The following is a 26,261-nucleotide window of genomic DNA, read 5'->3' as shown; positions in this document are numbered from 1 at the left end:
GCACATTGTTTCCTGATATAAGTCTTGTGACTTTAATGTGTTGCACAGTGGTTAAATTTGGTGGTAGTCTGGTGATTGCTTTCTTCTTCACACCTTTCTTCACTATTCAGTATGTAGCTTTCGTTGTGGTGATGTCAGATAGGGTCATACCATTCTAAAGCACCGGTGAACCTTTCTTCCCCTTGGGAAACTATACATGCTCGGTGAGAGGACTTTTATTTTGTGGGAATGTCGATCTGCTTGAGGCTACGTAGGAAGGCTCTGCAGAGGGATCTGGATAGGCTGGATGGATGGGCCGAGGCCAAGTGTACGAGGTTCAACAAGGCCAAGTGCCGGGTCCTGCGCTGGGAGCACAGCACCCCCACGTAATGCTGTGGGAAGAGTGCTGGAAAGCTGCCTGTCGGAAAAGGACCTGGGGATGTTGATCAGTAGCCAGCTGAATATCAGACAGCAGTGTGCTGGCTACTATGGGCGGATGGCCAGGAAGACCAACAGCTTCTTGGCTTGTATCAGAAATAGTGTGGCCAGCAGGCCCAGGGAAGTGATTGTCCCCCTGTACTCGGCTCTGGCTCTTGCTTGCACCTCACTCTGTGTTCAGCTTTGGGCCCCTCACTGCAAGAAAGCTATTGAGGTGCTGGAGCATGTTCAAAGAAGGACTGTGAAGCATGGTTTAGTGGTAGACTTGGGAGTACAAGGTTAATGGTAGGAACAGATGGTATTAGAGGTCTTTTCCAAACTTAATGATTCTATGATACTGTGATCCCTGTGCCTCTTCTTGTAGCAACTTTCTTCCTTTGGGAGGACTCGTTAGCTCGTGCTTTGGTGCAGAGGGACCTCTAGTGTCCCTTTGCGGCAGATGCTTTGGCCTCACAGGCCATAGCTTGCTATTTCTTTGTCAAAAGACCTTCCTATGTATCATGGAAGGAGATGAGGTCCCCGCAGTGTTGCAGGCAACAGGCTGGGAAAGACAAGTGCTGTTTGCTCCCCTGTGGGGAGAAGGCAAGCCCAATTGTGGGACTGCTTTTGCTCAAGGACCCAGGTGTACTCGGACGATGGGGAACTGCGGTGTGTACCCTGAGTGACTTTCACCTTCGTGGATGTAGCTCCAAAAGGAAAGAAAGAGCTTTAGTGACTGTCCTTTTCCTCTCCTCCCCTCAAGTCTCTTCATTTGTGTGCCTCTGCCTGGAGCTCCTTTGCTGTCTTTGGAGGACAGATTATCTCATCTTTTGGTGCAGAGGGACTTTACTGTGCTTTTGCGGTTTGTGCTTTGGTGTCCCAAACCTCACAGTACTGCCCTGGTTAATGCTGAGTGCTGCAGGACCTGGGTTGGGCCCTGCCCTGGACAGAATTGCCCCAGTCCTGTCAATGGGCTATGTCCTATGTCTCCACCCTGTCGTTATTTTTCACCATATTGACTCTCTGTGCCTTTTTGTTCACTCCATTCTGCTTCATTTAAATGTATCATATTAAACACTTCTGTTGTCTCAGTAATTATTTTTTTCTGCAGCATTTCACTCAATGCCAGTAAGAATCTGTAAAATCACGTCCTTAGTGCTACTTTCACAGCACGCCTTACCCCTGCTATCCTCCCCGTCTGTGCTCAGCATTCAGCAGCAATGATTTTTTTTAAGCATTCAGTTCACCAGTTAAAGGTATTGGGAATACAATGAAGATGCTCTTATGTCTTTCCATGCATTTGATCCCTAACACGGGTATCATTTATTGTACAAGGTGGCCCTGCGCGTGTTCTCCTTTAGAGGCAGGGGGAGATTTAGCAGACAGCAGGAGAGAATACGCGAGAATGGAAACCCTTTCGAGCACAGATCCCCGTTTCCCAGCTCAGCGCCTCCAAGCGTCAGCATCCCGGGAACCTCCCCAGCTGCTGGAGCTCCCGGGTTTCGCTTTCGGTTTCCTTTCCCCGCCGGGCCGGGGCTGGCTGGGGCGGGGAGCGGGCATAAAGGAGCTGCCTCGGGCTCAGCCTAGCGGTAGCAGGCTGCTTGCTGGCACGGCATGGCCGGGGGAAGGAAAAAGCAGCGGCAGCGGCAGCGGCAGCGGGCCGGACAGCAGAAGCGCAGCCCCCAGCAGCGGCCGAAGGCAGCGGGAGGTGCGGGGGGGAACCGGCGGCGTACCGGGGGTGGGGGGGTCGGGGACCCCGCCGGGAGCCAGGGGTTGGGGAGGAGACGGGGGTGATGGGGAGAGATGCCCCTGTCTGACTGCACGCTGTGGTTAAGCTGGGGAGGTGAGAAAGGTGGGCGGTGGGGCAGCCAAGGTGTGAATTTTACTGCTTCTCCAGTGTCTTGTAAAACATCTGACTTCGAGACAACCTGTGCCCAAGCGTGTGACAAATCTAGGGCAGTCAGATAACTCAGCAAGAGCCTTTTTTCCCCAGGACACTCTCCACAGCCGTGCAAAAGTAAGTGTACTTCTGCTGACGTGTCAGTGATTGTTTTCAGAGCCTGTATCTGAGAGATGGCGAAATGTCTTCTAGTGACAGCCAGGAGAATGACTGGTGGACAACAAAGTAGTGCACAGGACACTGAAGCTCTGAGTGACCTGAGAAAATATTGCCTATGCTTGCTGCACTTCTTCCCAAGGAGCAGAAACTCTCAGTGAAAGCAGTAGCACACAGAGATACTGGGGAGGGAGCAGAGATGGTTAAGGTGCCTGCTTCCTGCCATGCCTGTCTTTATTTGTTCTGTAGAACATGTGCAGTTGCAGAGAAAGGAGGGGGTGAAATGTTCAAACTGTGATGAAACACATACTCTCCTTCTCTCCTGTGATGGGAAGCTTTCTGAACACTGGGCTACATCTTCGGATAACTGCTTTAAGCCAAGGTAAGAAGCTTTTGCAGGGTGAAGGTATGTATTGCAATGGTCAGAGAACGTCCTCCTTTTCCTAAAGTTAACATTCAAGAAACTCAGGCATGCTCTTACTGTAAAAAGGAAACAAGAACACTTGCATTCCTAAAACTCAAAACTTTCTCTTCTTTTTTAACCAGCAAGAAATGTTCTGATTTTGAGGGTAACACTAAGATCTGAGCTGTTTGAGATACTGACGGTACAGGTTCCTCTCAAAACTTAGTAAGGATGAGTAGATTTACCAGTTTGCAAATGACATGCAAACTACATGTGGCTTAGGAAAGCTGTGTGTGAAAGACCCAGGCCCACATAAACCTTGCCACCTTCTGATTAATCTGTGAGGGTAACCAGCATCTACAAATGACATAGCAGTATGCTTATGGAATTTGCTGCTAGTTTGCCCAGGGATGAGACTGATTTTCTTTCAGCTTCCTCTGGTGCAAACCACAATCAGATCAGTTAGTGCAACTGAAGGAGGCTAGTATAAGAGCAGGGTGAATCAACTGAGAGATGACCAATATTTTTCTATGTAAATACTGCTAAACATCCTAGGACGTGGTGAGCAGAGGATCCTCTTTTTTTTTTACTTAGTCTCATGGCACAGCATCTGTTTTGATTTGGTATTTTTTCCTAATCTTCGTAGGCTGGTGGAAGAACTGGGAAACCGAGAAATTGTTCAAATAGCCTGTGGGGACCATCACTCCATGGCGCTGTCCAGAGGTAGTCTCTTTTATGCACACCTTTCTCCAAATGGGAGTCCCATTTGACAGGCTTGCTCAGAAGGGAGACCTTGAACCGTGTCCAGTAGTTAGTGACACCATCAGTAATGAGCAATGGATAGGTGACACAAACTGTGCTCTCTGTCAGCGCTGCCCTTCCTTCCCAGCTCCCAGGGACCTGCAGTTCTATCTTTCTCCAATTCCTTAGCACTACCCATCCTCAAAGGTGCGTCGTGGAGAGCAAACGTGGCTGCCCTGCCCTACGCTCACCAGACCTGGACATTTTAAAGTTTGAGCTCTTCTCTGGTTCATAAAAGTACGGCAATAGAGGCAACACCCTGCTTTTATTCGTGCTGTGATGAGTCACATAGGCAGCATGGGACTGCCCTGAAGGGGGCAGAAGCAGACAGGGAGATCTGGCTTCTGCCGCTGATGTACTCCTAGCACTTAGGAGCTAGATCTTTGAAAACAGCACTGATTCTCACTCCCACTCCCAAAGCACAAAGACTCAAGGGAAGCCTGACACAGAGCTGTTTTCTTTTGTTCCACGTGTGAAGGAGGTGAGCTCTTTACCTGGGGCCAGAATGCCTATGGACAGCTTGGAGTGGGGAGACAAGTCACGCTCACCCCCAAACCACAGCTGGTGAAAGGACTAAAGGGCATCCCACTTGCTCAAATTGCTGCTGGAGGAGCTCACAGCATTGCTGTGTCACTCTCTGGAGCCGTGTACTCCTGGGGAAAGAACGACTTTGGACAGCTGGGACTTGGACACACGGAAGGTAAGGAAAGAAAGCAGTTTGAGAGCAAAGCAATAGGAAGGCATTTTCCTGCTCAGTGAACTTTCTGCACACAGGAATCATTCTAGAATGCCAAATCTCTTTGGAACAGCAGTGGGTGGTAGGGACTTTGGAAGCAAGTATATCTAGATAAGTTTTTTGTTTCAAAGCTATTGCATCCTGACCAGAAAATGCATGAAGGGTCGAGGGATTTAGGTGTTATATATCTACAGATCATTTTGTCATCATTTTATGTGGCCAAGTGGGTAGCCTGGGCTCGTAAAACCATATGTCTCTTTCCAGCCAATCTTGCATGAAAGAAATTCATTTTATACCTCTTTGCCTTCTTTAATTTTCTGTGAAGATAAGGTGAGAAAATAATTAAAGTCACCCATTGTCTTCAGACTTAGAAGGCAAGAGTAGAGTTGCCTTAGCCAGACAGAACCTGAAGTTGTTGAATATGTTCAGCTCCTTGAAAATCAGATGTTTTGAGGCCAAGTACCTTTCATCAAACAAATGTGAAAGTGTTGCATTTTGTTTCAGACCTAGTGTAACTGAACAGAGAAAAAACTATGAACCAGACAGAACATTATGAGAAAGAGAATGTTATAGTGGAGGGTAGAAAACAACTTGAAACCAAGTCATAAATATATGAATTGCTGTAAGATAGGACGGTAAAATCCAAAAAAAAAAGAAAGAAAGAAAGAAAAAAAACGAACGAGAAGTATTTTCTAATTCTACACTCTAGTATGCTTTCACTTTAGCTATGCTGTATTTTCTTTCCAGACAAGGACTACCCATCATACATTGAAGCATTAGAGCACTGGAAGACTGTATTTATCGCATGTGGGGCAGATCATACTGCAGTTCTCTCCAAGGTGAATCTGAAATTGAAGCTCAGCATCTGAGAAATGCTGGGAGAAAAGATACACTGCTAAAACTCAACACAAAGAAATTGGAATATCAATGCTTGCTTCCATCGGAATCTGGAGATGATCCTGAAGGCATACTAACTGTGGTAGTGGGAAAACTGGCCTTTGCTCTGATTCATATCACCTGCATGAACAGGGAGGGAGATGGTGAATGGGAATCCTGGGGCAAAGAGAAGCAGTTTGACACTTCATACTTTTTAAACATATATATTTTTTTTTTTATAGTATACTGTGAGCAAATGAGAGCAATAGGTCATTCACTAGGTTTAACACATACAACAAAATGCTTAAAAAACAGTGAGTTATTCTCAGGAGGGTATTTTTTTTGGTTTGTTTGTGTTTTTTTTTTCTTCCAGGAGTTAAAGGATTTGGGCATAAAAACAACATAAGATTAGGCCTGATGAGCAGTGAACTGTTTGAATGAGGGATGTTTTGAGTAAAGGCCCATAATGCATATTGTGTCTTGCTGGGTCCCTCTCTTGATGGTGACCATTTGAATGCTGTTAATAATGCAGAGATCCTGTTGTTTGTTTCTTCATCTTCAAGGATGGCTTGGTGTGCACATTTGGAGCAGGAGGGGCTGGCCAGCTTGGTCACAACTCCACCCGGAATGAACTAACACCTCGTGTAGTGGCTGAGCTGTGGGGAGCAAGAGTTTCGCAGGTTGCCTGTGGAAGGTAGGAAAGTACCTTAATAAAATGCCTTCTGAGGTCAGAGTTTTAGGGGAATCGCTGAACAACAGCAGGGATGAAAGTCACCAATATGTTCAAATCCCTGTGTGTTCAGCTCTGTCAGTGATCTTCCTGATCAGGCCACCCTTCTGCCACGAGCCCTGTGAAATCAGAACCCTCAGCCAGTGCCAAGCAGGGGGAGAGGGCTGCAAAAACCATCAGGAGTCCTTGACTCTTGTTCTTCCAAGAAATGAAGGGTGTACTTGGTTCCAAAGGACAGAAGACTGTCAAAAAGCTAAGTCAGAAAAGTCATCGAGTTCCCATCTCCTTCAAAAGACTGGGTGGAACCTTAGAAAGAACCAAGCAATAGTGAAAATGATCCAGTTTCATTCTGCCTTTCTGGAACTGGGACAGAAAAAGTCTCCTGTTGAATTTCCTGGGTTTTGAATCAGACTCAGCAGTGTGGAATTTGCACTTGGAAAAAAAATGGAAGGAAGCTAGCAAGGCATAACAATTAATTTTTTTTATGCAGAACCAGGGTAAATCACAAACATTAGGGGATAGTATAGGAAATTTGAGTCTGTATTTTTTTACTTTTTTACTATGCTTATAGAAGGAAAGGGTCCTATGACTTCAGTTAAAGGGACTCTATGGCTGGACTGTCATGACTTCTAAAGACAAGCCTCAGCTCTCCCCTCTGAAAGCATATCTGTAAATTGTATTCTAAGTAGCTCAGTGGTATTAACTTGTTCTGACCATTTTTCTTTTTCTGAACAGACAGCACACACTGGTGTATGTCCCCTCCTTGGACAAAGTCTATTTATTTGGTTCTGATGAAGGACAGCTGGGAAATGAGAGAGTGGCTAATCAATTGATACCACTTCCCATCAATTCACCAGTGGATAATGGAAAATTCTGTCAGGGTAATGAACACTGCAGATGTGTACAATCTGTATTAATTTCTTCAGTTCAGTTTGATTTCTTGATTTCCTGTTTACACTAGAAAGCTGATGGCTTCTAGTTGCTTAGACATGCTTGCTTGATAGTCCCAAACACAGTCTAGCAATGTGTAAATCTATTTGCTATTTGATTTACCATCATGAGTAATGGCCTCAAGGAATCAACTTTTAGATAGACAGCTGCTGTCTTTTTTTTTTTAATATGCCACCTCCGTGCACTGAACACTATGTAGCAATGACTGTGTCTTCAACTGTTTGAAAACCTTTTCATTCTTTCACAGAAAACAACACCTCACAAAAGGTGATTAAAACTACGTCAGAAGAAAAGGAGAGTATTGTCCTTTGCTTGAAGGAAAGGGTATGTACATATTTGTTTACAGATTGTAGTTTTACCATTTTTCACAATACTATTGGAAGCTTTTGATTTTTCTTTTCTGCTTTTAATGCTCCAACTAAAGATAAGTCTCTTTGCAGTTCTTTTCATGCCTACATCAGAAACAGACTTGTATTGCAATTATATTTCTGTTCTATGTTTTCTGCATCTGGGTCACACTGGATGACCATTAATTTATTTATATTTAGGCTGAAATGTTCTTGTAGTGATTGACTTGAAAAAAAGAATCACATCTGCTATACCTTTAATCTCATCACATATTCATGCATTTCCTACAGAATTCCTATCCTTTGAATGGAATTGCAACTCTGAAGGAGAACGAAGTGGATGCATGGATTTCTAATTCCCGTCCAAAACGCTGGAAAACTATAAAAAAGTAAGTCAGAATGCTGGTGTTGATTTTTTTTCCCCCAATACATAATTTTCCCTAAAAAAAATATTATTCTTTGAAGACTCTTGTAGGAACTGATGTTTGAGAATTTAGCCAAGGGCCATATCTTGTACCAGCACTGCTTACTTAATTTTTGCATAGGAAAAACACATGCTCATAAGCAACAGCCCCTTGATAACCCTTTTGAAAGAACAGAACAGATGTACTGCCTGGTTTTGGGAGCCAGTCCTTCTCATTGCAAGAATTGATTGTTAAATTGGTGAAGAGCTGACAAAGTTAAACCAGTCTAGAGACTGAGGCCTTGTGTAAAAGCTCTCAATATGGTGTTGTTAAGAAATTTTTATGTGGTTAGGTGGAGATAAACTTGTGCACATGGCTTTTGTTCTCTCAGAATTAAATAATGAAGTTGCTACTTTTGTTGAAAGGATTGGTTTGTTTTTTTTTCTTTGCCTTTTTTTTTATTATTTTTACTCAGGAATATCAGACTGATCTTTTCATCTGAGGCTTGCATCAATGGAAGCTTCCTGGAGAAGAGGTAGTGTGTGCTGACATAGACATAAAAATATTTGCTTAATATAAACCGATCACAAAGTGTTATTTTAAGCTATGTATGTAGAGAAGAATAGTTGCATCTGAATTTGCAAGAAGCAAGTCTGCATTTTCAAGGAAAAGCTTGAAATAAAATTATTTTTTTATCCTGTAGTTCCCACCAAAATTTGCTGTAGAAGCTCATATTGTAGTAGACCATCCCATAGTGACAACTGATGGATGATTTTAATCTCGTGAGGCAATATTACAGCTCCCACTTTATTACAGTCCATAATAGCTCCTCCCAGCACTGAAGTGCAATTCATTTTTGGGTGAAATACAGCAAGCCTGTTATTAACAGTTATTAACAGTCCATCACTACACAAGATGGGAATGACAGAATATTAATGAGGATGCACCACAGTGAGAATATCCTTATAAAACAGGTGAAGCTGTACTCACTGGAGTTGGGGCTTAATTCTAAGTATTTTCTGGTGTTAGGGTGCTTCACTGTTCAGTCACTAATAAAAAACAGCTCATTTGATTTTTTTTCCTTTGTGACAGAGACAAACATTTCAAAACTTCCAAAGAAATCTCAGGTGTAGACATGAGAGAAGTGCAATGTTTTTATAACAAGATCAGCAACAAGAGAGTAATCTACCAGGAGGTAAGGATTTGATATAAGAATTCTCACTACATGGACACCAAGGAGCTCTAGATCTGACTACTGTTTTCCCAGTCTTTCACAAACAAAGCAAATGTGGGACAGACGTGTTCTGCAGCAGAGTGGGGGATCAGGGCGTGCAAGGTGTTTCTCACATCAAGGAAGCCACCAGGAACTGGCAGCCCTCACGAGAGCGGCTGACTGGGCTTGAGTGGAGTCAGGAGTGGGTTGTGTCCCCTGTCCTTCCCCCTGAACAAAGGCAGCCCTAGGGAGTTCAGTATGGCAGGAGCAAGTACACTTGTGGGAGGTATGCCCAGGTTGAGGCACTCCTCTGCTCTGGCAAGAGGTGAATAAACTGAAGTATATCAGGGAGTCTGAGGAGACAGACTTCTGGAGTTGCTCCCTACCTTTTCTGAGACAGGCCCAGCAGACAGAAGGGACACTCAATAGAGGGGCTTCCCTGTCCGCTCTCCACCCGGCCGAATGCACTGACCTAGAGGATAAGGGGCAATGGCAACAAGTCCTGGCTTGGCGCAGCAGGTTCATCCCCTTAGGAACTTCTCACCTTCTCAGGTGCCCGTGCACAATAGGTGTGAAGCTTTGCAGGTCAATCTGAGCAACACTGGGGAATGCAGTACATCTGGCTTGGAGGTGACGCGAAGGTCACGTTGACCTGTGTCCTGCATTAAAATAGCTCCCACCAAGAAAAAAAGACAGGTCACTGTTGTGGGAGACTCCCTTCTGAAGGGAACAGAAGGCCCAATGTGCAGACCAGACCTGCTTCATAGGAAGGTCTGCTGCCTCCCCAGGCCCCAGATTAGGGATGTGAAGAGAGAGCTATTTGCCCTGGTTTGGCCCTCAGACTATTACCTGTTAGTGATTTTTCAAGTACGCAGAGATGACAAAGTCTGAGGACAATCAAAAGAGACTTCAGGGCCCCGTGACATAGTTGTTGAGAGGTCAGGAGTACAGGTGATGTTTTCCCCTCTCTCCAGTTGCAGGGATTGATGGGTTGAGGAACAGGAAAAGTCAGCAAATCATTATCTGGCTCCAAGCCTGATGTCACCAGCAGAACTTGGGATTTTTTGATCATCGGTCATTTTACAAGACACCAGGCCTGCTGGCAATGGATGGCATTCACCTGTCTCTAAGGGGGAAAAGGATCTTTGCTCAGGAGTTAGCAGGGCTCACTGATAAGGCTTTAAACTAGATTTGAAAGGGGAGGGAAGGGGATAAAACCAGGCTTGACAGAGACAAGCCTGGGGGTGATATGACAATGGTTAAAGAACAATGTGCTAGCAAGGTCCATCGGTCTACCACCCCTGCTGAGGTAGGGGATGGAGAACCATGTGGTACCAAAGGCACAAGGGATATTGACAGGTTAGAAATCACAAAAGTACCTGGGAATGGTCATGCAGGGCTTCTGCCCCCCAAAACGTGGCAGGATCGCTAGCCCAACTGAAGTGCATCTACACCAATGCACACGATATGGGCAACAAACAGGAGCTGGAAGCCATTGTGCAGCAAGAGGGCTGTGACATAGTTGCTACCACTGAAACATGGTGGGATGGCTCTCATGAATGGACTGCTGCAATGGACGGCTACAAACTCTTCAGAATGGATAGGGTAGGAAGGAGAAGTGGTGGGGTAGATGTTAGGCAGTGTTTGGGTTGTCTTGAGATTAATAATGGCGATGACTGGGTTGAATGTTTATGATTAAGAATCAGAGGGAAGGCCAATGAGGCAGATGTCCTGGTGGACATCTGTTATAGACTGCCTAACTAGGCCGAAGAAGCAGACGAATAATCTACAAACAGCTGGGACAGGTTTTGCAATCGCTAGCCCTTGTTCTCATAGGGGACTTCTACTTATCGGATGTCTGCTGGAAATACAACCCAGCACAGAGGAAACAGTCTAGGAGGTTTCTAGAGTGTGTGGAAGATAACTTCCTGACGGAGCTACTGAACGAGCCAGCTAGGGACAGTGCCCGCTGGACCTTTTGCTCAGAAACAGAAAAGGACTTGTGGGTGATGTGAAGGTTGGAGGCCATCTTGGGCACAGTGATCATGAAATAATAGAGCTTTCAATTCTTGGAAAAGTAAGGAAGGGGGTTACCAGAACTGTCACCTTGGACTTCTGGAGGACAGACTTTGGCCTGGTAATGAGGCTGGTTGGTGGAGTCCCTTGGGAGGCAGTCCTGAAGGACAAAAGAGTCCAGGAAGTCTGGACGTTCTTCAAGAAAGAAATCCTAAAGGCACAGGAGGAGGCCGTCCCCACATGCCGAAAGATAAGCCAGCATGAAAGAAAACTGGCCTGGCTGAACAAAGAGCTGCAGCTAGAGCTCGGAAAGAAAAAGAGGGTTTATGACCTTTGGAAGAAAGGGCAGGTCACTCAGGAGGACTACAAAAATGTCATGAGGCTGTACAGGGACAAAATTAGAAAAACCAAAGCCCAATTTGAGCTCAATCTCGCTATTGTTATTAAAGACAATAAAAATGATTTTATAAATACATAAACAAGAAAAGAAGGACTAAAGAGAATCTCCATCCTTTATTGGATGTGAAGGGAAACATACTGATAAGAGATGAGGAAAAGGCTGAGGTACTTAATGCCTTCTTTGCTTCAGTCTTTATCAGCAAGACCAGTTGTTCTCCAGGTATTCAGCCCCCTGAGCTGGTAGATAGGGATGCGGAGCAGAATTAAGCCCTCATAATCCACGAGGAAAGGATTAATGACCTGCTACTCCGCTTAGATGTATGCAACTGTATGGGGCTAGATGGGATCCACCTGAGGGTACAGAGGGAGCTGGTGGGAGTGCTCACCAAGCTGCTTTCCATCATTTATTAGTGGTTCTGGCTATCAGGGGAGGTCCCAGCTGACTAGAGGCTAGTAAACAGGATACCTATCTACAAGAAGAGCTGGAAGGAAGATCTGGGAAACTGCAGGCCTGTCAGTCTGACTTCAGTGCCAAGGAAGCTCACGGAGCAGATGATCTTGAGTGCTATCTTACAGGACAGCCAGGTGATCAGGCCCAGTCAGCACGGGTTTATCAAAGGCTGAGGAACCTGATCTTCTACAACAAGGTGGCATGCTCAGTGGATGAGGGAAAGGCTGTCGATGTGGTCTAGCTAGACTTTGGTAAGGCTTATGATACTGTTTCCCACAGCATTCTCCTGAAGAAGCTGGCAGCTCAAGGCTTGGACTGCTGTATGCTTTGTTGGGTTAAAAACTGACTGGGTGGCTGGGCCCAAAGAGTTGTGGTGAATGGAGTTAAATCCAGCTGGAGGCTGGTCACTAGTGGAGTCTCCCAGGGCTCAGTATTGGGGCCACTTTTCTTCAATATCTTTATCAATGATCTGGATGAGGGGATCGAGTGCACCTTCAGTAAGTTTGCAGACGACACCAAGTTAGGCGTGAGTGTTGATCTGCTTGAGGGTAGGAAATCTCTGCAGAGAACTCTGGATAGGCTGGGTTGATGGGCTGAGGCCAGCTCTATGAGGTTCAACAAGGCCAACAGCATCCTGGCTTGTATCAGAAATAGTGTGGCCAGCAGGACCAGGGAAGACATTGCCCCCATGTACTTGGCTCTGGGCTGCACCTTGAAAACTGTGTTCAGTTTTGGGCCTCTTGCTACAAGAAAGATATTGCAGTGCTGTAGTGTGCCCAAACAAGGGCAACAAAGGAGGTGAAGGGTATAGAGAAGAAGTCTTATGACTTGTTCTGAGTGGCTGAGGGAGCTGGGGTTGTTTAGCTTGGAGAAGAGAAGGCTCAGGGGAGACCTTATTGTACTTTACAATTACCTCAAATGAGGTTGTAGCAAGGTGGGGATTGGTCTCTTCTCCCAAGCACCAAGTGATACGATGAGGGGAAATGGCCTCAAGTTGTGCCAGAGGAGGTTTAGGTTGGATATTAGGAGAAATTTCTTTACCAGAAGGGTTGTGTGGCATTGGAATGGGCTGTCCAGGGAAGTGGTTGAGTCACCATCCCTGGAGGTCTTCAAGAAGCCTTAGATTTAGAACTTAGCAGCATGGTTAAGTGGTGGGCTTTAGTACTAGGTTAAAGGTTGGACTAGATGATCTTAGGGGTCTTTTCCAACCTGAATGATTCTATGAAAAAAATAATAATCCAACCTTTCAGGAAGCTTCTTGAAGAGTTTGTTTGTTGTCCCTACTGAAGCTGAATCCTGGAGAGGTGAAGTTTTATGAAAGTCTTAGTGCAGGGAACAAGCCCTTTTACAAAAAGCTGCCAGGCTTCCCAGTGAAGAGAAATGATGGCAGAATTACCCCAGAAAGTTGTCTGTCTTCTATTGGGGGAAATAAATGGATGAATGAGTTACCCAAAATCAATCAGAAAACTGAGTAATTCAGGAACTGAATTTAAAGGTAGTATTCTAGACCTAGTGTGTGAAAGAAGATCTGTGAATGAAACAGAAATTCTGTGCTAACCTAATTCATAGGTTATTTTGGCATAACACAATTGCATTTTTAATCCCTGTTTTTAATCCGTTTTTTTGTTTTGTTTTGTTTTTTTCTCCCCCCTGAAGGTGCAAAACGGAATTGAGGATTTGCTGCCATCATTGTCTTCCTCTCCCATCTCACCTGAAAATTTCAGAGTCTACTTGATCTTGCCTTTCCTTCTTCAGGGAGATGATGAGAGCTCTTACTGTTCTCTCAGGCTGTTAGCAAAAGCCATTTTGAGGCTCCAGCAGAAGGACCGGGAAGCTCTTGGTAGGGTTTGAAGTAGATGGAGTTGAATGATTAAATGTTTGGTCATTTTGGGCTGTGGAGCAAGAGATAGTATTGTTGATGTAACTTGTTCCAGAGTTCAGCCTGGAAGAAATGCTTTTGGTAGAAATACAAATATGGGGACTACTACAGAAAAAGCAGGCACAAGAAAAACAGTGTTTCTCAATCTGAGGTTTACTAATTTTGTACTATGAAATTTAGCATTTTGTTTTGTTCAGTTGATAAGAAAGGAAAATGCAACTTAATCAAAAAAAATAAAAATTAGTCATTTGCATGTTACCTGTGGTGGATATCTTACTAGCTGTTATTTTATTTACAGAGTGCCTGTGGTCAAATCTAGACACATTATTTTTCAAAAATCTGGTCCATATATATCAGAAGCTTTCCCAGAACACACTGGATCAATTAATCAGGAGAAACGGAGTGTTGCAAATACATCTCTTTGAACACGAGACTACTCTTAGACTGCATGAGACTCTGCAAATACTGCACATTCTTTACCAGGTGAGAAGGTGTTTGGATCCAGATTAGACAGGGCATATCAGTATGATTTAGAATATTTTAATAATTTTCTTTGTTGAATTTTCAGTGTTTCCTTCTTACAAGGAAACATGGTGCTTTGACATTCCTTCGGGAATCTTTTTAGCATGTCTTTGAAGGAGTTGAGTTGTCCCACTACCTACCCCAAATCATGCTCTTGAACAGTGCCTGGCTGACTGTCTGTAGAAATGAATCACAGAATGGTTGAGGTTGGAAGGGACTTCTGAAGATCATCTAGTCCAAACCCTCTGCCAAGCACGATCACCTAGAGCACAAATGAAGAACTGAAGCATGTTATAGCCTCAAGGTGGGAGAGAATGCTTTCAGTGAGGACTGCATGCCTTGATGCATGTTGAGCTATGGATGTAGCTGTGGTGGTTTTACCATGCTATGCAGTTGAACACCAGAACGGATCTCTCACTTCCCCTCCTGAAAGAAAAAAGGGGAGAAATAGGATGGAAAGGGCTCTAGAGTTGAGATAAGGACAGGCAGGTCACCCACCAATTATCATTGCGGGCAAAGCAGAGGGTCCCTTTTGGAGGCAGCTGAAATTGGCTCTTATCTGACACAGGGCAGCTTCTGGGCTCCTCACAGAGGCCACCCCTGCATCCCCCCTGCTACCAAGCCCTTGCCACGTAAACGCAGCTCAGTGGTGCCTGCCAGTGAGATCCCTCACCCCAGTAACTGCTCACAGCATTTAAATGACAGCCCACCTATTTGGCAGAGCATGGCTGTCACAACAATACTGTAGGATGCTTTAAGAGCCTGTTACCTGAGAAGTTTTCTGAAACAGAAGAATTATAACATGTTTAGCTGCATATGAATAAGGGGAAGGGAGGGGACAATAGCTGTATTCTTCTCAAAAGACATCCTTTCTCTTGCTGAGATCTTCAAAGTTTAGGAAAGGGAGAAAGTTCAAGCATGCACTCAGTGTGAATCAGAGAACTGATAAATTTGGTTCAGAATTCAGTATCCTTTTGGCTGAGAATGCAGACTTGGACCTCTAAGTTTATACTTTCGAATCTATTCACTGGATAAAACTCAGAAGTGCAGGAGGGTACTCCTCAGTAAGTGGTGACATCATTTGCATCTTTATGTGGTCACTTCCCCCCCCCCCCCCCCCCCCCCCCAGAATCACATCTCTGTCAGGCAACAAATATGAAAGTGAATGAGGAACTTCAGATTCTCTTGCAACATGCCAGACAAAGTGGAAAAAAATACCTTTCATACCTTTGCTAACGAGTCTTTGTTGTAAATGAAAATCACCTTCCTGTAAGTTTTTACATGGTTTTCTGTGACTTGCCACTGTTGAGTGCTTCTACAGTGTTGTAGTGTTTCTGTACTTCCATTTCTGTGCAGGGTCTCAGAGCTATTTCTGCTGAGAGCCCGGTTTCTTCTTAGTCCTGTCCTGCTTACAGATGCATAGCTCAGCAGTTCTGCTTTTCATATTGCGTCTATCAATGCAGGTGAACACCAGGGCTGGCTTCAGACTACAAGAAAACAACTTCTATGTGTCCAAAGTGAAAACGATTATCGAATATTTATTCAACGTGAAACAAGCTGTAAGTATAAAATCTTACAGCAGCACAAAACACTTATTCTGCTGTTTTGTAAATCAATATATATGGAAGTCAACTCTAAACTCTACCCAAGCGGCAGTGCACTTTCCCACTCCTCCGGCTGTCCTAAATCATGCAAGCCATTTACAGTCTCAGTATTTCAGCAGCTACAATAGTACCTTTCCTTTGATGACTCCCTGGTTCAGAGAACCAGGGCTGTTCCCAAGAGCTTAGATCTGTTTGCTTCAAACTGGCAATGAGTATGAAATAGCAGCGTGAAGGATGGTTGCTATGCTTCTAGTATACTTCTAGATTTTATCATATTTAATTAACAGAATTATTGTGAGGTCTCTTTAAACTTTTATGGAGATACCCTATTGAGCACTTTCATTTACTTATATCTAAAAGCAGTGTTAATAATAATAATAAAATCTGTGAAATGGTTCACTTCTTCACTTTTAATAACAACATATCTAACTTGGGTGTCTGGGGCGTTTTTACTATTTTTACAAGGTCCAGGGGGACCTTGATAGGCTTGAGAGGTGGGCGTGTGTGAACTTCATGAGGTTCAACGAGGCCAAATGCAAGGTCCTGTATCTGGGCCAGGGCAATACCAAGCACAAATACAGGCTGGGAGAATGGACTGAGCACAGCCCTGAGGAGAAGGACCCGGGGATGTTGGTTGATGAGAAGCTCGATGTGAGCTGGCAATGTGAGCTTGCAGCCCAGAAAGGAAGCCCAAGGAATAAAATTACTGTTTTATTCCTGGGATACTGTAATGTATGTCTGCCTACACAGACAGTTCTGCAAAAATTCAGATGCCTCCTTATCAGTTTCCCATTCATGCAAGTGTTTAGAAGCCGCTTTTATGAAGCGTGCCTCTCTGTTGGTATAGTGTTCATGTACAAAGTATGTACATGTTGGTACATGTACAGGTATGTTGGTATAGTGTTCATATTCTGTTTGTATAGTGGTCATGTACACATCAAAAGCCTTTTTCAGAAATACAGGATGGCAGTTCAATCTCTACACATACCCCCAAACTCTGATCTTGCAAGTGAAGAATCATCATGTCTTTTCTTTGTAATTTCAGGTGATGTTTCAGAGGGTGACATTTCAGAGGACTCTAGGGATGCTGACCAAATATCCATGCATCTTTGACATGCAAGACAAGATCTGGGTTCATTATTTAGAATGCAACAGTCTGTACACGTGCTACAACTTTGTAAGTGTCACCAATTTTTTATTTGTTTTTACAATTTAGAAGAGAGAAACACACTTCTAACAAATGGTTATTTAATTCTTCAACAGCTAGGCTGGATATGGAAGAAACCCTATACTTTCTCTGTCAGACGAGAACACCTTCTGGATGACATACGGCGTCATTTAATAACAGCACAAAATGATCAATTCAGCAGGAACTTAGAAGTAAGATACCAAAATATATTGTTTTGTTAGCTCTAAATGTATTACTGCACTGTTCTGAAGTATTATAAAGTTCCACTGGGGATGTAAAGTAAATCGGGAGGGTAGTATTTTACATTCCTGTTCCAGATAGCCGTTAGGCTTTCTGGGCATAATTTAAATGCAAGTGGCAGTGCTATTTACTGTGAAGCTGCTTTGGGATAATATAATAGGATTGCTCAGGAAACTGGTAATTGGCAAAGTCCATTACTATTACTGCTACAATGATTTTGAAGAGACTCAGCTAGTTTTCTTCAGGTTTTCTTCAATACTAGCCCTGCCCTGCAAAAGCAGTTAGGTGGCTGATGTGGGATCCAAGCATCTGCCCAGAGCTGAGCTCAACACAAGGACCATGTGCCTGTGTTCTGTCACTAACCCAAGCGCTGTCAGTCTGGTACTGCACCTATGCATTATCCGATTCTGTTTCTTCCCACGTGAGACTTCTTGCTGGCCAGAGCTGTCAAAGCTTTTCCTTCCTATACATTTAGGAAAAGATTCACAAATAGCTTCTAGAGCTACCCTTCCTTCCCCCTTCCTCAGTACATCAGCGAAAATGGGTACTTTTTACACTGAAAATAAGGCTTGTGCTCTGTACTATCCTCTAGACAAGCCTCTCCACTGATCATAGAAGGAGCCCCAACAAGTTCCCAGATGTTTGCCAGTCAGCCTTCAAATACACCCTCTGCACACTGCCTTTCATACTATAGATCACACCATTATTTGCGCAGAAGCTACTTGGTCAATTTGATTAGTATCTCACCAACAGACACTACTGTCTATAGACACTACTACTAAGATCTGCAACATTTACAGTTTTGTGCTGCATTTCTGAAATGTTCAGCAGGTAAAGGACATTCTGTCACTCCATTCTCTAGTCTTACTGTAAACGGGAACAGGGAAGGCTGAAGTACTTAGCAGAAGTATCTTCTGTTTGCTCTCTACTGAAGATGCTGAAGAAGAGATCGTGTTAAGGGGAAAGATACCCTACATACGTATGTAGTATTTGTAGCTGCTGACTTGGCTACCAAATCCTGGGCTCAGTAAGCTGTTTCTCCTCCAGCCTGTCAGGAGATGCCTCTTTAATGAAGATGACCCAGCATGGCTACCAAACTCGTGCACTCAGACACACTTAACAAATAGAATAAGGACATACATCTCTGAAATAGATACTGAAATATGTTGTAGGTGATTCTGCCTAACAAAACCCCTAGATGCACAAATACATCTTTTCTGGGCAGCAAGCAATGCTGTTGTTTGCCCATCTTTTTCTTACAAAAAAAAATTAATGAAAAAATAAATAACCAAAGCAAGCAGTTGGTGGATGTACAGTCATGGGTGTCATCCCAAGTAAATTTCTTCATTTAACTCAAAGCTTGTTATTAACCATCAGCCTAATTTATTTTACATTCTTCTAACAGGGAGACAAATACATCTCAATACACACACATCACTTCAAGACATATGAACAAAGTTAAAGCTTCATGACTCAAAGAGAGACTTATACTGTCATGCTGTCATTGCTTATTATCTAAGACGTTACTTCAATCTGCGTGCAGTCTTTTCTCAAAAGGATGACTGCCACCTGTAAGCTTTTCAGTAGTACCATTAGAAACAGAGAATGTTCTTGAAGAGATATACTAGAAAGAGTTAATGCTTCTCATTAGTCCTCCTCTCTATCTTCCTTAGCAGTAATTAAGTAATGGGCTTGCTGCAGATGACTTCATACAGTTCCAGATACCACTAGGAAAACAGCGACGGTCACTAGTGCCAGATGGGAACTCTCTCAAATCAACTGTAGCACCCTGTGAGATTAAACTGTTGCTCTAGAGAAGCACAGGGGTTTAGCAAACGCATTGCACTAGTTGTGCCTAAAGAGCTTAATCCCCATCCAGGTCCACAGGTGGAAGAACACATAAACTGGTATTGTAATAGGAAGGAGGAGGCTGTAGAAACACAAGCTATTTGTGCTGGTGCAGCCCTGCGGGAAGGTCTCATCCACAGCGGCTGCATAGAACAAGCCCGCTAGGGACAGGAGCGGAACGAGGACGGTCAGTGTGGGCAGGGAGGGCAGCACGCCTCCTCCAGCCATCGCTTTACTGCTGGGGCCCAGCGGGCCCCGAGGTCTCCTTCGAGCCGTCAGCCGGGGGCTTCTTCCGCGTTGTCCTGGCAGCCTCCGGGATCATGTTCGGGATGCCATCGATGACGGGATACGCAATGCCCAGCTCCTCGTTAATGAGCTCGTTAGTAGACTCGTCATACCTGGGCAGCCAAGAGAAAAATAATAATAATTCCAAGCGAGGAGCGGATAGCTTAGGTTTGCCCTTCAGCACCCGCTCGCTTCCCCCTCACCTCAGCGGCCGCTTGGAGAGCGGGCACACCAAGAAGCGCAGCAGGGACGGCTCCAGCGCCTGCCCCCGGCCGTGGCCGCCCGCCCCGCGGCTCCCCGCCGCCCGCCTCAGCGCCGCCACGGCCCCGCGCCCGCCTCGTAACATGGCGGCCGCGCCCGGGGCTCGGTTCCGGTGCTCGGGCGGGACGCGCCGGGCCGTGCCGCGGGGAGCGCACACGGGTTCCGGGCGGCGCCGGGCCCCCCTCGTCACGGGTGTCTCCGGGCCCGCAGGTGGTGTTCGAGGGCGAGGAAGGGCAGGATGGTGGCGGGCCGTCCCGGGAGCTCTTCGCTATCGCCGCCAGGGCCTTCAGCGACCCCCGGAGCGGTGCCTTTCGCCACTTCCCCTCCCGGCTGGTCTGGTTCCCCAGTCAGGTAAGGCGGCGCAGCAGCCCCGGTGCAAGGGAAATGCTCTTCAAGACAGAGAAAGGTATAATTTCTTCTGCTTTTTTTTTTTTTTAAAAAAATTCACGTCTAACTAGGTGCCAAGCCACGACGACACTTTTTTCCTGATTGGTACCCTGTTTGGGATGGCTTTTTATAACAAATGCCATGCTCCCTTCCCCTTCCCCAGCGCTCTCTTCAAGAAGATGTTGAACATCGCACCCACCCTGGAGGATCTGAGGGAGCTGATGCCAGCAGTAGCCAGGTACAAGCTAGGAATGTCCTAAGCTGTGAGATTCCTAAGGGATTTCCTAATTTGCTGTGAAACTACAGTTCGGGCAGGTCTCCTAGTTTGGTGATGTGCACAGAAATCTTGAAAGCAGTGTTAGGTACACCTATGGCAATGGTATCTGCCATTTCTGAGCTGCTAAAAAACACAGTGTTTTGAAGGAGGCTCCTTGGCTGGGAATACAGCTCTCAAACAGATGCTGGCATCACCAAAACAAAAAGTCAAGTCCTGGACGTTGGAAGGAGTAGGGATGCCACTCCGTGTGAGCTTAAGTCCATACTAGCAAGATGTGGTTCATAAATACTTCAAGCTGTAGTTTGGACTTGAAATAACAACCTCATTTATTTAATTATTTATTACTAATTTCCACAGTGATTTTAAAGTAGCCAGTCATGAGCGCAGTATTAACCTATGCTGCAGTCATGTCAAATCTGAGAACCAAGATGCAGCGTTTCCACATACTGAGAAAGGAGATTACAGGCAGATACTGCAGGAAGAGCTGCTGCTGCCAGCAGCATAAAGCTTCTAGGTACCTGAAGCCTAGCATTCCACACAATTGCTATGAACAGTTGGTAAGAACCTTTTCCCTAGAGCCAGTGACTGTGTCAATGTGCAGAAAAGCCCTCAGTGTACTGAAATGTTGGGTTGCCAGCAATGCTTTGAGAGACACTGTTCTATAAAACAGTTCTCCTAGATCATCCCACTGATGCACACATAATTCCTTACTAGATGGTCTTTGGAAGGATAAAGCTGTGGTCTGAGCCCACTTGCCACTGGAATTACTCTCTGTAAAATCCCCGCGGAGCATGGAAATGGTCTTGCTTGGAATCCTTTGTAATCAAGGCATTTGCCCTTAAGTCATGGCAATTGTAGAACTCAAGTGTATAAATCAGTTTAGGGCCACATTATGAAGGTTCTGTGTGAGTAAAAGTACTCTGTATGTGTGTACATTTAAATACTGCTTGTCAAAGGATGCTTTTCAGCAGAATCTGAGAGTGCAATGAATCGTCTTAATGTCTCTTCTCTATCTTTCCTTTTTTGTGTTTTTTTCTTGAAAGGAATCTTCAGAATATTTTGAATGAAGAATCTGAGGATGAGCTTGAGAGCCAGCACATGACCTTTGTGGTAAGATGCTGTTGTGTCATTTAGATGTGCAAGCATGTAACTCAGGCAAGACAGTATCCCCCTGCAAATGACACAAAAACTTGTCTGTAAACACAAACTAGCGAGAGTGCTGAGTCAAGCCCCGCAGAAAGAAAGAGTAATAGATATAGCTCACATGTGCCTATTATATATATAATAGATATGGCATCCAATGTTTTTCCTTTCTGTGCAGCAACTGGAAGAAGGAGGGTCTGTGGTTGAGCTTAAAGAAAATGGTACCAACATTCCTGTCACTAAGCATAACAGGTCAGTTTCATTTTTCTTGTCCTGTTATCTGTTATGAGTATACAAAATGTCATATCTATATCCGTCCCCACATATTCCTTGAAAATACTGAGCATCAACATTGTGCCGTTCATCTCAGTCCAATAACTTGTTTGCTTTCAGTTCTTGCTATTTCTGCTGTATGTGTGCCAGACATCAGCAGTTTGTGCCAGCAGTGGATAAGACAGGGATCCCTGGTCATCCTGACATTGGCGTACGCAGGGATACCTGGTCTTTACAGGGAAGTTCCTAACAAATATATAAAATGTCTCTGAACAACATTTTCAGGGAAATACAGACAACTTGTCTGGGAAATCAGGCACAGGTACACCTCTGTAAGATTTTTTTGTGAGCAAAATATTCCCTGCTTAGTTATTTGTACATAACATGTCTTGTGCATAATGGAAGAGGAGCAATCTATCAATGAGGTTTTGTGTTAATATTAACCTCAGCACAGAGGACACAGAGCAAGTCTATGGCCTGAGTTATGCAGGTGACTGCTTTCAGTAAAGAGTTTTGACAAGAAAGCAGGTGAAACAGAGTAAAGAAAAAGAAAAAAAAAGTTCTATGTATTTCTCTTTTTCAAAAGTCACTTCTTGTATTACTTGTTTGAATCAAAATATTTTTGCAGGAAGGAATTTGTTGACTTATATGTGAATTACATATTCAATGAATCAATACGGAAGCCATTTGAGGACTTTATGCAAGGTTTTTTAAGAGGCTGTCCAGCTAGAAGCTGGAAGATGTTTCTCCCTGTTGAGCTCCAAGTTGCTCTCCTGGGACACGCAACATACAACTGGCGTCTGCTGCAAAAGGTATTGGATACAAGCAGAGTGGCTTTCTGCTGTTTTGCACAAGGTGTTTGCTGAGCAAAAACTCCTTCAGTCCTGTTATTTTATTGAATGTGTAGATCAGGAACACAAAGATAGTAGCTCAAGGTACTCTTTTTATCATTTGTAACATTGTTTTGAGTCTGTTTCTAATCCACACTAGGTACAAGAAAATAGGGTGATAAAAATTAAATTGTAGCTCAAGGATTGTCATACGGATCTTTGAAAAACAAATGAACAAGCAGATTCCAGTCAAGAGGATTTGAACATCTATGAACAGGATTATAAAATTATCAGATAAACCGTTGTTGCTTTAAATAAAAATGGAAATAGCGAAGCCAGTTTTATTTTTATCTCTTTAACAGAATGTGATATACATAGGCTATCAGGAGTCACATCAAACCATCAAGAATTTTTGGACTGTGTTCTTCAAGCTCCCAGAAGAAAAAAAGAAAAAGTTTCTTGGTAATATTCAGACATTCTAAACTTTCCTACAGCCCTTTTCTCTCTCTCTCACAAGACACATTTAGATGCTTGTGTGTGAAAAATACTGTAGATCCAAACTGCTTTTCAGTATGCTTTTCCCCCCCATTTTCTAGTGAAAGCCACAAAGGATTAACACTAAGAATAATACAGACACAGGTCTGACCCTTCTCACCTCCCTTGAAGCTTGCTTAAAGGCATCTGACACCCTTGTATCTTGCAATTACTTTATGCCTTACTTTTGTGGATATCAGTTGTTGGTCAGAGGCCTCAACTTGCGTGCTGACACAAGCAGTTTAGCTTTCTCAAAGGAAGCTACCTCATCCTTTTTAAAGGTAGAAGATCAAACCTAGCCTGGGTTTTCTTATCTACAAAGTCTATATAAGTAAAAGTAAAAGATGGTTTATAATTATTACGAATCAGCAAGAGACTATTATAATCGGGTAGAAATTGAGCAACACAGAACAATTAGCTTATGGAAATAGCTATATGTTTACACTGATTTTCCTTCATATGTTTTTCATCCTCTGATGACATTTTCTTGTTTGTTTGTTTTTAATTTGCTAACTTGCCTTTGTTCCATCCTCCTTTGTTTAGCTTTTATGTCAGGATCTGATCGAATCCCTGCCTATGGACTGGAATATTTTGGATTTGCTATTCAAGATCCTGGATGGGAAAATCCAGATAATTTTTTTCCTCTAGGTAATACCTGCAGCCACCTTCTCATCCTCCCCAGGTACAGCAGTAAGGAAATACTAGAGAAAAAGCTCCTCTGTGCCATAGAGCATGATGAAGGTTTTGCCTTGAAGTGACTTTTGGTCAGGAGCACATTAATGCACAAACAAGAAAGCAAGTTTTTGTTTCATTTGTAATATTTTTCCTCTTGGTAACTGATTTACTGGTTTCTACCCTGACTTTTTTTTTTTACTTTACTTCATAAACACTTGACTGTGTGTATTCACTGAGGTTGTATATTGATTACATACTTGATTGTTAGATTATAAAGTTAGTAAAAAAAGAATACTATTTAACATGCTTGCAAGAAGCAATTTGGTAAACAAGTATATTTACATGTGTGTTCATCCTAATTGTGCTGTAGTGGTCTTCTTTAGTTGGTCGAGCTCTCAACAGCAGGGTTTCTGTGATTTGTACGTTACCAAATACACAGACAGTGTATGCTAAAGTCATTGTCACAAGAGGAGGCCAGGGTAACATTTTAACCTGTGTTAGTCAAGGATTCTCTTGGAGAGCAACCAACTCTAAGGAGACCCGATCCATTAAATTGTGAATTGAAGGAGCAATCTGTACTTACCTGAATATGGCCTTTTACTTATCTGAGAGAAGTTCTTAGGAAGAGGATTTGATCATTCCTAGACTTTGTCAGAAGCTGTATTTGTAAAGCATTAATTAGTTTGTTGTGTTGCTTTACATCTTCTAAGGAGATGGCTGGCAATTAAAACAGAATTTTAGGCCTGCAGAACAGCTCTGTCTGCAGAACGTTGTGAATATGAGGCTTGCAGGACTGTTGGAAGCTCATTGCCAAAACTGTTTAACACTGGCAGGATATTGGCAATGTCAGGCAGGATGTAAAGGCAGAATGTGTATTTTCTCTGTATATTTTGCTTTATGTAAAAAAAAAAATAATTGAGGGATAGCAGTCATGATTTTCTGACGTCCTTTTTCCTTTGGTGTAAGTGTGTCAGTAGATGTACATATGTAAAGAAGGCTTTTACTGTGCTAAATTAAATGATGATTGATTAAGTTTTCATACCTGTGGTTCTGTTTTTCCTCTGTTACGTGGCTGCCTATGCATGACAATGTATATCTGTTTTCTGTCCTCGTTCATATACACAAGGCCTTCACAAGAGGAGTCAAAGGCTGTATAGGTGTGTTTCAAACGTGCATTGCATACACTGAACAAGTCAAAGTATTTTACATTTGGTGCAGAATATGGTTTAGATGAATGTAAAAATCTAGAGCGAGACGATGACAAATTTTCACCACCTCCTCTGCCTTGATTTCGTGTTGTGCATTACACGCAGTGCCCCTTTCCAGAGCTGGGTGAATTTTAATGATGAATAAACTACTCCCAAGCTGCAAAAATGAATGTTACAACCTCTGTCACTGTAAGGTTGTCCATTAAGACTTGGGGAACTATCCTGTTGCTGCCTGCCTGACTCACTGACGTGTTAGTGGGGATGGGTACCACGGTAGCGCTGCTAGTTTGAAGCATTTGATACAACTCCCAGTGCAAGGACAGGTCACCCCTGGAAACGTGTCATTTGAGGACACATGAAAAGTGTACAGGGACTGCAGAGAAAATCAGTTTATTTTTTTTTAATACTACTTCTCAGCAGACAGTTCACAGGACATTACTCAGAGCTTTCACGTGACAGCTCCAGCAGCTTTTCCCTATATATTGTCACAGCCTGTCTCCCTCTGCTTTCCTGAAGGGTTCAGGGCTTGAGTCTAGGTTCAGAAAGAGAAACCAAGAGCTGGACTTTCAAAAGAGCTTGGCAGCCGTTATCTCTTAGATGTCTCACCTGTGCAGCAGAGCTTCTAAAAACATGCCCTGGGGTATGTTTGCTGACATACTCAAAGCCCTGTGCCACATGGGATCCTCAGGGTGGCTGAGCTCTTTGCGATGAAATGAAGCACAAACACTGCATGATGAAAATAGACTAAACACCATGGCGATGACACCCATTGTCTTGTATAAGGATGCTCAGATTACAGGGATTCCCCTGGGAACATGTGATTTGGAGCATGGAGGGGATACATGCCCCATGCCCTGGGTGGCCTGTGCAGAGCCAACCCCCAGCCCCTGCCTGTCTGGAGCAGAAAGGGCACCATGGGAAAGACAAATGAAAACTAGTCAGTGTGATCTGCTCGAGGTGTCTTTTTTCCCAACTACATGAAAACTGTTTTACTAATCATCTTTGGGAAAGGCACCACCCTGCTGCAGGTGTATTTTTGAGGGAACTGGCAGAAGCCCGAGCTGTTGTGCCACCATCATGACTGACTGTTGTCACAGCTTAGCCTGCTGATGGCTCTTTACCAGCCTGCTTCCGGCTGCTTCATCCCTTCCCCTTCCCCTTCCCCTCTCTTTCCTTTGCTTTCCTTTATGCTTTTCTAAGCCTCTGTTAGATCTTGGAAATCCAGAGTGATCTTTTGTGCTCTGCAAGTGCACAAAAGATATATTGTTTGGATTTCCAAATAACCCATCAGAGATTAGATGATAATAGGCTTATTTAGAGCCTGAAG

The 26,261-nt window shown here is 43.9% G+C and overlaps 3 protein-coding genes across 4 annotated transcripts; 1 reads left to right on the top strand and 2 right to left on the bottom strand.

The window, feature by feature from the left end:
• The first annotated feature begins 1,910 nt into the window (after positions 1 to 1,910).
• Positions 1,911 to 24,765, top strand: LOC310899465 (putative E3 ubiquitin-protein ligase HERC3). Of its 2 annotated transcripts, XM_083835829.1 has the most exons (23): positions 1,912 to 2,104; positions 2,702 to 2,834; positions 3,502 to 3,578; positions 4,135 to 4,356; positions 5,140 to 5,231; positions 5,832 to 5,962; positions 6,734 to 6,879; positions 7,197 to 7,273; positions 7,588 to 7,685; positions 8,176 to 8,235; positions 8,793 to 8,895; positions 13,436 to 13,619; positions 13,957 to 14,141; positions 15,644 to 15,739; positions 16,830 to 16,961; positions 17,048 to 17,164; positions 19,818 to 19,958; positions 20,066 to 20,232; positions 21,315 to 21,381; positions 21,593 to 21,666; positions 22,316 to 22,499; positions 22,880 to 22,979; positions 23,595 to 24,765. In XM_083835829.1, exons 1-23 carry the CDS (start codon positions 2,011 to 2,013, stop codon positions 23,807 to 23,809), a joined length of 2,895 nt encoding a protein of 964 aa, XP_083691955.1. In that variant the 5' UTR covers positions 1,912 to 2,010; the 3' UTR covers positions 23,810 to 24,765. The 2 variants fall into 2 exon arrangements, 1 of the variants encoding a protein (XP_083691955.1); XR_014584297.1 differs by lacking the exon at positions 22,316 to 22,499 and having other exon boundaries at positions 1,911 to 2,104; positions 23,595 to 23,643.
• PIGY (phosphatidylinositol glycan anchor biosynthesis class Y) lies at positions 16,959 to 19,289 on the bottom strand (the record flags this gene model as incomplete). The annotated part of the gene is made up of 1 exon (XM_083835847.1): positions 16,959 to 19,289. The coding sequence occupies one exon, from the start codon at positions 19,287 to 19,289 to the stop codon at positions 19,059 to 19,061; it is 231 nt and encodes a 76-aa protein (XP_083691973.1). The 3' UTR covers positions 16,959 to 19,058.
• PYURF (PIGY upstream open reading frame) lies at positions 16,959 to 19,809 on the bottom strand. Its single transcript, XM_083835846.1, has 2 exons — positions 19,550 to 19,809; positions 16,959 to 19,459 (listed from the first exon to the last, which is right to left on the bottom strand). Exons 1-2 carry the CDS (start codon positions 19,690 to 19,692, stop codon positions 19,294 to 19,296), a joined length of 309 nt encoding a protein of 102 aa, XP_083691972.1. The 5' UTR covers positions 19,693 to 19,809; the 3' UTR covers positions 16,959 to 19,293.
• Positions 24,766 to 26,261: the final 1,496 nt, after the last annotated feature.

This window comes from Anser anser, assembly GCF_964211835.1.
Source record: "Anser anser genome assembly, chromosome: 4".
NCBI lineage: Eukaryota > Metazoa > Chordata > Aves > Anseriformes > Anatidae > Anser > Anser anser.
This window is presented reverse-complemented; position numbering and strand designations above follow the sequence as displayed.